The sequence below is a fragment of the Plecotus auritus genome, assembly GCF_963455305.1.
Source record: "Plecotus auritus genome assembly, chromosome: 5".
Classification (NCBI taxonomy): Eukaryota; Metazoa; Chordata; class Mammalia; order Chiroptera; family Vespertilionidae; genus Plecotus; species Plecotus auritus.
Window position 1 is genome coordinate 178,357,634 of NC_137776.1, and position 10,135 is coordinate 178,367,768.

The following is a 10,135-nucleotide window of genomic DNA, read 5'->3' on the forward strand; positions in this document are numbered from 1 at the left end:
AAATACAGAAAGTGAGTAATCTCTCACTAAAAAGTAAACATTTTTGAGTTGGAAGAAACTTTTTATATCAGCCTATTGCCTTTATTCTAACAAACTGAGCTTTTCTCATGTACCTTTCAGTGAAGGTTAGGAAAACCTCTTATTTTTAGCAAACCTCTAAATTCGGGAATGCATAAATTTGTATTCACTCAGTTCCCTATTGTTACTGGCAGTAAAAACCCTTAAAAATGAAAAAGCAGCCCTAACCAGTTTGGCTCAGTGGGTAGAGCGTCGGCCTGCGGACTGAAGGGTCCCAGGTTCGATTCCGGTCAAGGGCATGTACCTTGGTTGCGGGCACATCCCCAGTGGGAGGTGCGCAGGAGGCAGCTGATCGATGTTTCTCTCTCATTGATGTTTCTAACTCTCTCTCCCTCTCCCTTCCTCTCTGTAAAAAATCAATAAAATATATATATTAAAAAAAAAAATGAAAAAGCATCGAACACCTTCAGGTTAACAAGGTAAGGAGAAAGCTGAGGCACCTGCATCCTGTTTCAGGGAAGGGTTTATGGGCACAGACAACAGATTACATAATGGGTGTTAGAATAAAGATGAATCAAACCCCGGGGGCAGGCAGGGATAAGAAGAAAGAAGGAAAAGGAGTGACTAGAAACCAGCCAAAGCTCTAGGGATTTCACCAGCAGGCCATGCTGCATGCCCTTTAAACACATTCTTGTACCAAGACTCCATCCTTAAGCCTACGTCCTTTTCCCACATATTAGAGCTAGAAATGACTCCAGCGATAGCAAATCCACTGGTTTCCAATGTTTTCAAGTATAAAAGTCTCTTTTTAAGAGTAAAAAGTCTGTGGACATTGTGATTTTATTATCTGGTTATTGATTTTATTATCTGGTTATTGAGAAAAAAATCAATAATGACAAAAGTAGCACAAATTCACTGACACTTCTACAAAATGCTATTGCTATTTTGTCACAAGGGCATTTACATGAGCTGTTCGATTTAAATAAAATTCTTAAGAAACGTTGAATACATGTCAGTAATTGGTAAACATGTGAGTAAACCGTATTTGAAAAGAATGAGACAGGAAATTTTTCTTTTTTATTGAATTTATTGGGGTGATGTTGGGTAAAAAAAATTATATAGGTTTCAGCTGTACAATTCTACACATCATCTGTATATTGTATTTTGTGTTCACTACCCCAAGTCTTCTTCCATCACCATTATCCCCCCTAGAGTACGCCCCTTCCCCTCTGGTAATCACCATACTGCTGTCTGTGTGTATGAGGTGGAGTTTGTTTGTTTTGTTTTTCTTAATCCCTTCACCCCTGAGGCAGGAATTTTTAAGGACTTCCTTTTCAGGTGTGTTACAGGACCTCTGCTATGCCTATGGTTAGGCTCAATAACTAATCTCTTCCAACACAGATTCTATAATTCTCTTATAAATTATTAAAAACATCCCCCTTCTTTTTAACCTACATCTAAATGATTTAAAATTGCCTTGAATCATCTTACTTGTTGATTATAATTTTATTATCACCAGCCAGGAGTTACTTCAACAGATCAATGACTTGCTAATGGCAACTATTCTAAATCTAAAATCTTTGTTTTGGATAGTGGCTCCCTAAAAATCTGTATGTGGTCACTCCATAGGTTGCAAATTATCACAATCATTTAAAAGTTCTGACTGCTGCCCTAGCCAGTTTGGCTCAGTGGATAGAGCATCGGCCTGCGGACTGAAAGGTCCCGGGTTCGATTCCAGTCAAGGGCACATGCCCGGGTTACGGGCTCAACCCCAGTTGGGGGCATGCAGGAAGAAGCCGATCAATGATTCTCTCTCATCATTGATGCTTCTATCTCTCTCTCTCTCCCCCTTCCTCTCTGAAATCAATAAAAATATTTTAAAAAATTAAGAAGATAAAAATTCTGACTGCCACTTTGCAGGTATTGGGGAACTATGTGTGAGCACCTTCAGCCTGGGCCCATCCAGAGAACTCCCAAGATGTTGCCAAACAGGCATATACTCTCTCCTGGCCCATGGAGTATGTGGACAGAAGATGGAAGAAAGAAACCCAGCTGCAAAACAGAACACAGAGTGGTGTCTAGCCTCAGTGAAATGTTTCCAAAACAGCTGCCAAGATTGTGAAAACACAAACACCTCTCCCTTCGCTCGGCCTGCGGGGAAGATGGCCATTCCAAGGCAGTCTGCACCCACGAAGAAAAGCCACAGCTGGCAATGCAGAAGCTATGACAGGTTTAAGAGCACTTGGGGAAGGCAGGGGTGAAAGACCGGCCATAAAAGAGTAGGTTATGTATTAGTCAGGTTCTACTGAGAAACAGAAGCAACAGGGTGTGTGTGTGTGTGTGTGTGTGTGTGTGTGTGTGTACGCAGAAAATAAGGAATTGGCTCACACAATGATGGAGACTGAGAAGTGCCGAGACATATAAGCTGGAGACCCACCAGAGCCAATGGTGGGGTTCCAGCCCGAGTCTGAAGCCTGAACACCAGGAGGGCTGATGGTGTAAGTTCCAGTCTGGCAGCAGGTGGGCTTAAGACCCAAGAAGAGCCAAGTTTCAGCTCGAACCCAAAGGCTTTAAAGACGGATGTCCCAACTCAAGCAGTCAGGCAGGAGGGGTTTAGTCTTTTTGTTCTTTTCAGGCCTTCAACTGATGTGATGAGGCCCACCCCCACTGGGGAGAGTAATATGCTTTACTGACTGAAATATTAATCTCACCCAAAACACCCTCAGACACGTGCAAAATAACATTTGACCCAATACATGTCTGAGCATCCCGTGGCCCAGCTGGTCAAGCTGACACAAAATTAACCTTCACTTCTGGCTTGACTCTGATTTGCCCATTCTTCCCAGTCAGCCAAGAAGGGGTTGACAGGAGTTTAAAACCTGGTGACAGGCACCCGGGAGAGGAAAATGGACTCTTCACTGGGCAACTACCTTTTGGCTCTTTCCTTTATAAGAGTGAACATGAGCAGGGGACTATCTTCTAATCCGTGGGACAAAAGACCAGGGAGAGAGCAATGACTCTGAAGATAAAGAGCAAATAGAGATTTAGTTACTGGGACAGGCACACGTCACTGCCTGAAAGTAACTGTCCTTCGATGCCTTTAATACAAAGATAGCTGTTTCCCCAACACACACACACACACACACACACTATCAGACTCCTATCCAGGAGAAAAAGCTTACCCAGAGATTGAGCCCTTTGGGTATAATGGAGCCAGTGCCAGAAGAAAGGAGACTCTCAAAAAAAAAATAATAATAATAACAATAAATCACAGGCTCATATAACTCAGCCCTTGTGAAGCCAGAATTATAAGTCAAGCCTTTGGCCAGGGCTGTAGTCAGCTCCAAGCTCAATTAATGTAGGATCCCCTTCCAAGCTCACTCATGCTGGCCGTCCTCGCTTCCCTACCATGTGGCCCTCCCCACAGGCTGCCCGAGGGTCTTCACAAGGCCACTGGCTGCCCTCTCCCCTAGGCTGACTCACACCATGGCAGCTATAGCCTCCTCGCCCTCCACCCCCCAGCAAGTGATTCAGGAGAGAGAGTGAACTCGCACACCCAAGCCAGAAGGCCCAGATCTGGGAAGTTAGACCTCCTCACTTCTGCTGTATTCTGTGCATTAGAAGTGAGTCGCTAAGTCCAGCCCACACTCAAGGGGAGGAGAATTAAGCTACATCTTTTAAAGAAAGGAGAATCAAAAAAAATTTGTAAACAGATCTTTAAAACCACCACAGGGACTAAAAGAATTACTGAGGGGGAAAAGTAGCTGGATAAGCTATTAATTAAGACATCAATGGATGTTTTATTCTCACTGTATTTCCCAATCCCCAAGAAGATAGCCCTTGCCTTGGGGGAGATTTTATGTTTGTTTTCTGAAAATGTTAACTTCTTGAGAAGTTTATGCTGAGGAAAGAATGGAAAGATAGTGCCTTTGAGGGCAGAAAAAATGGGGTGATTTATCTGGGAAGGAGGAGTCTTTGGGACCCACAGAAAGAGGGGGTCTGTAACTCCACTTCCCAGCAGTGTTCTAGCAAGTCCTTGGAGGGAAATGGGTATGTGTTGTACCTAGGAAGGTACAGTATGGAGTTTTCTCAAAAAAATTTAAAAATGGCCCTAGCCGGTTTGGCTCAGTGGATAGAGTGTCGGCCTGCGGACTGAAAGGTCCCAGGTTCGATTCCAGTCAAGGGCATGTACCTTGGTTGCGGGCACATCCCCAGTAGGGGGTGTGCAGGAGGCAGCTGAATCGATGTTTCTCTCTCATTGATGTTTCTAACTCTCTATCCCTCTCCCTCTGCTTTCCTCTCTGTAAAAAGTCAATAAAATATATTTTTTTAAAAATTAAAAATGGAACTTCCATTTGACCCAGTGATCCCACTTCTGCGAATATATCCTAAAATCCCCAAAACACCAATCAGAAAGAATATATACACTCCTTTGTTCATAGCAGTGTTATTTACAAAAGCTAAGATTTGTAGACCCTCGGGCAGCCTGTGAGCTTGGAAGAGGATCCTACATTAATTGAGCTTGGAGCCCAAGTGCCAATCAGTAGATAAATGGATAAAAAAAAGATGTGGAATACTATGCAGCTATAAAAAAGAGGGATCTCTTATCCTTTGGGACAACATGATGGACCTGGAAAATATTATGCTAAGTGAAATAAGCCAAACTGAGAGATACAAATATCACATGATCTCACTTATTTGTGGAATCTAATGAACAAAATGAATAGACCAACAAATAAGACCAAAAACAGGGAGGCATGGAACAGACTGACATACCTCGATGTGGGGCTGGGGGGACAAGAAGAGATAAACCAAAGAACTTGTATCCTTATATGCAGAGCCCACAGTTACAGGCAATAGGGTGGTGAAGACCTGGAGGGGTGGGTAAGGACTAGGGGTGGGGGGAAGGGAGTGAAAATGGGAGATATCTGTGATACTATCAACAATAAAAAATATATTTTAAAAAATCAGTAACAGTAGGATATGAGATGCTTGCTTATCTCAAATTATTTTAGTTTTTTTTTTTTAACGGTATTATAGTTTGGTCTGTACCAGGAATGCTCTCAAAAGATAACTCAGCCCTAACTTATGCCTATCTAAAAGAATGGCTTAACAGCAACCATTCTAAAATAAAAATCACACTTTTGGCAACTGTTTTCCAAAATGTAACAGGATACGTATTTTAATAATCAACAACTCTACACAACAGGCCAACTCAAAGGGATACTTACGGCTACATTTGGCAATTAATTCATTTGAAGTGCTCACCAGGAATTTATATCATTTGATACTGAGAATTTTTATGGCCACAGCATGCAATTGATAGTAACAACTGTAAAAAATTTCTGGCTACAGTCATTACATCCTTTCTCTATAATTAATCTTTTTGTTCTTCAATGTATTTTTATTGATTTCAGAGAGGAGAGGAGAGATAGATACATTAATGATGAGAGAGAATCATTGATCGGCTGCCTCCTGCATGCCCCACACTGGGGATCAAGCCTGCAACCTGGGCATGTGCCCTGATTAGGTATCAAACCAGTGACCTCTTGGTTCATGGGTCAACACTCAACTACTGAGCCACACCGGTTGGGCTATTGTTAGGTATTTTCTATATGCCAGGCACTATACTAAGCATTTTACAACTCTGTGTTTGAACTATTATTATTTCTATTATACAGATAAGGGCTCAGAAAGGTTTAACTGGCATATGATTTCACAACTTGCATTCAATCAACCCAAACTATTGTATCTAGGTGTATGTAAAGGCTATCAGGGGAGCAACAAGATAGAGCAGAGGAAGGAGAAGGTGAGGGTGGGGAAAGTCTGCATGGAGGATGAGACATCTGAGCTACGACTGAAAGGAGGGAGTTTGCCAAGAAACGAGGAAGTATCACAGAAAAAAAGAAAAAGTGTAAAAAAAATGCAGAGCAAAGAGGGAACGTAAGTTCCAGGAATGGCAAACAGAACATAAGAGTTACATTCAGCAATTAATTCATCATCAAAGGTTCACCAGAAAGTTGTCATTTAATACTAGACCCTTACTAGTAATAGGTCTGTTATTGAGACTTCCCATGGCCACAGCACTAAACGGTGGCTGGAGCTCTGGCTGGTTTGGCTCACTGGATAGAGCATCAACCTGCGAACCGAAGGGTCCCGGGTTCGATTCTGGTCACGGGCACATGCCCAGGTTGCGGGCTTGATCCCCAGTAGGGAGCATGCAGGAGGCAGCTGATCAATGATTCTCTCTCATCATTGATGTTTCTAGCTCTATCATTCTCCCTTCCTCTCTGAAATCAATAAAAAATATATTGAAAAATAAAAAAATAATAAACAGTGGCTAGAAAGATAGGCAGAAGTGAAATCAAGGCAGTCTCTTTTTTTATGATTAGGCTACAAGTCTGAATTATGTTCAATAAGCAATGTAAAACACAAAAATCTTAAGCATGAGAATTACAAGATCAACTTGTATAGTATGATGAATAAATGAGACTCGAGGTAGGGAATATAGTCAGGCTACTCCAGAGTCTGACAGTGGGGTAATAATAGTAAAACAAGGGCTGTTGAAAACAAATATAATACAAGCTATATATGTAATTTTTTATTTTCCAGTAGTCATTTAGAAAAAATAAATTTAGTAACACTTTTATTTAATCCACTATATCTAAAATATTATTTCAGCATGGAATCAATATAAAAATTAGTAATGAGAAATTTTACATTCTTTTTAATCCTCATCTGAGGATATTTTTCCATTGATTTTTTGAGAGAGTGGAAGAGAGAGGGTAAGACAGAGAGAAATATTGATGTGATAGAGACACATCGATTGGTTGCCTCCTGCACAAGCCCTGACCAGGGCCCAGGCCGGGGAGGAACCTGCAACCTAGGTTCATGCCCTTGACCGGAATCGAACCTGGGACCCTTCAGTCCGCAGGCCAACGCTCTATCCACTGAGCTAAACCGGCTAGGCCTACATTCATTTTTTGTACTAACCTGAAATCTGCATGTACTTTATACTTAGAGCACACCTCATTTTAGACATGAAGTTTTCACTGGAAATATTTAATCTGCATTTAAATGTCACAAAATTTACAGATGGAGATGTAGATTCACAAACCCAAGTTACTCCAAACATACTGAAACGTTTTCCAATAATGAGTCAAATTGAAATTATCATTAACAGTATTAAAATTTCAGTTCCTGAGTCATGCTAGCCACACTGCAAGTGCTGAACAGCCATACAGACCTACCATATTGAACAGTATAGGCCTAACGAGTGACAAAGGAACCATGGCTGTTGGCACGTCCACAATCTGCATTTCACATCTGCCTACTGTTGAAGTTTTCTGTGTGCTAACACCAATAACTTACCAAGTATCAGCTATGACAGTAGTCCTGCTGGCCACATCCTCACTACTACAGCATACTTTCTCTAGGCCAGTGCCTACACTTGTGAAAATGGAATCTTCTAATGACTATACAGAACTGCTCTATAGAACCAGACATGCTGCATGCACTAAGAAATGTTCGTGGAATGGACAGATGCTCTTCTTCATCACTCAAGGAATAACTCGCTTGTTTGCAGACTACACAAGCCCTTTTTCCTATTTTCCTAGGGCTCAACTATGTGTTACTAGACTCTGTGTACAAGGAAAAAAAGAAAAAGCAATAGGGAAACCTATTTTCAAGATGACATTTATTAGAGGGATGATAGCATAATGGTTAAGAGCGTAAGTTCTGGAGTCAGACTGCCTAGATTCAAATCCTGGTTCTGTCACTTAGGAGATGTGTGATCCTGGGTAAATACTTGGCCTCTCTGTTCCTCAGTTCCCTCTTTTGCAAAATAGTGAAAACGCTATGTACTTCCTTGGGGTGCTTCAAGGGTTACAGAAAATAACACATACAAAGCACACAGCATCTGGCCATAAACACTAGCTTTTAAACAGAGCGGGTGGAAAAGTTGAAATTATGGCTAAAGTAAAAAACTAGGATTTCTCAATTATCCATGTCTCTTTCCTATATAATCTTAGATTACCCCCCCCCCCCGCAAAAAAAAAAAAAAAAGTCTTGCAGACAGTTATATTAGTTAAGAAAAGAGCTAAATAAAACACTTCACCTGCTAACAGTGCAGAAGTATGCAGTATGGCACAGGTGCAGTCAAGCAAATGTAAAAACACGAAACAAAACAGGAAGGCATTTTTACCTTACCTGCTTTTCCGTTTTCGAGGTGGTTTCTCCACTGTGCCAGTCAGTCTGCAGACCAAACAGATAAGATGATGACTACAAGTCACACACAAGACACGTCGCCGGCTCTACTCTGAACTCGATGTCCCACCCTCTAGGACTAAAGGCTCGCTAAGCCCAGACCTGACCTTCCAAATGCCTATGCTGTTTCCCCGATAGAACAAGACCAAGCAGTGCTGGGACTCACTGTTCCCCTAACGTCCGCTTAGTCCAAACCCTGCTCTGCCTCCGGATCTCTCACTCCATCCTCAGCTCTTATTTGTCACAGCCCAGCTCCCCAAAACCACCCAGCACCACCTACCTACTCATTGTCTGCCTCGTCACCCCAGCAAGCCCCTCTGGTCTCCCCTTGGCCGTGCCCACCCCCTCGCGAGCCTGCACCCCCACTCGGGGCCCCGCCCCTCCGGGCCCCGCGCCCCCCGCATTCCTTGGCCCCTTCACGGGGCGTGCCCCCGGCCTCACCCCTCGTCGCCCCCTCCCGCTCATGCCCCTCCCGCCTCGAGGATGCGATCGCCGCCCAGTCAGCTTCCCCCGCCACCAACCCCCAGGCAGCCTCCCAATCCCTCGAATCCCTCCAAACGAAACCCCCCGGCCCTGCCAGTTTCTGCGCCCCGAATGCTTCATGGCCCCAGGCTGCTGCCCCTGGGCCCGCTGCTGCCCCCATCCCCAACCTCGACTTCCACCCAGTTCCCGCCCCACCTGGTGGCCAGGCGACTCCGCGGCTGCTGAGGCTGCCGGGCTCCTCTGACCATCCGGCTCCTGCTCCGCCGCGGGAGCAGCTGCGGCGGCCGCAGGGCTCGCTGGGGAAGCTGAGGCGGCGGAGGATGGAGTAGGCGGAGAGGCGGGAGGAGGGCCTCGCGCCTCGGCCAGACTGCCGCGGGGCCCGCCTCCTCTGCGCCTCTCCTCGGCTCCCATTGGCTAGAGCCGTAGCATGCCCGAAATCCTGATGGTCGATTGGACGCTCGGGCCGTCACATCCCGCCACCTAGAGTTTGGTTGAGACTGCAGGTGGCGGTGGAGGTGCCTTAGAGACCACTAGCAGGGCAGGGGGGGGCTGAGCGCCACCGCGCGTCGGAAAGCAGAAACTACACCTTCGGCCTCAGACACCTGCAGGCAGGTTCTGCTCACTGTGTCCTGCAACCCACACACCTGCTGGCGCCCCAACACTGCACCATGCCAGGACTCAAAGCCAAGCACTGCAATCTCCCAAACTCCTCTGGCAGATGCGACAGTGAGGCAACTCTCCAAAACGAGCTTCATTTTGAACTACCCTGTATGCGGTCCCGGTCTCTATATCAGAGATTTTCAACCGGTGTGTCACAAGAATTTTTAAGACATGCAATACCTAACTAGTCAGGAACACTGACCTCTTTTCCCTTAGATTGTCAAATTTAAAAAATGATTTAACAGCCAACACAATAGCCATCCACTGTGAATGAACCAAATTATACCTATTTTTTGTCAGATCAGCAAAAAATATACTTTCTGGTGTGCCGAGTAATTTTAGTAGTGTGCCATGAGATGAAAAAGGTTGAAAATCACTGCTCTGTATCATGCTGAATGAAATATTCTCACAGCTCCCAGATACCCTTCATAGAGGGTCCAGCCAGAAAATTTAATCTACCACATAAAGCATGGTTTAGATGCTCAGTCCTCAGCAGAAAAGGTCACAAGCTTGGGCGTAGACTTCCAAGACAGCAAGAGTTGTGTGCCTTCTTTTTAAGTGCCACAAAAGAGCAATGCTGCAAACAATTGATGCCATAACTAAAAGCATTTTAAAAGGCCTAAATAGATCCCCGAGTGTATGCTAACCATCCTGTGATAACACATGATTTTAAGTTCTACACGTTAATCAAAATAAATTTCACTGCATT

At 44.1% G+C, this 10,135-nt stretch overlaps 1 protein-coding gene across 2 annotated transcripts in view; it reads right to left on the bottom strand.

The window, feature by feature from the left end:
* Window positions 1-9,087, bottom strand: part of SCAI (suppressor of cancer cell invasion) — an 86,926-nt gene extending 77,839 nt beyond the window's left edge. The window contains exons 1-2 of one of the 2 annotated variants that reach the window (XM_080669659.1): window positions 8,962-9,087; window positions 8,222-8,271 (exon numbers count right to left, since the gene is read on the bottom strand). Coding sequence is in view for 1 of the 2 variants with exons in the window: in XM_080669660.1 (XP_080525786.1) it covers window positions 8,227-8,271; window positions 8,962-9,014 (98 nt within the window). In the remaining variant the exon portion in view is untranslated. The remainder of the gene's footprint in view (window positions 1-8,221; window positions 8,272-8,961) is intronic. The other variant, XM_080669660.1, reaches the window with a different exon arrangement.
* Between the last annotated feature and the right edge of the window lie 1,048 nt (window positions 9,088-10,135).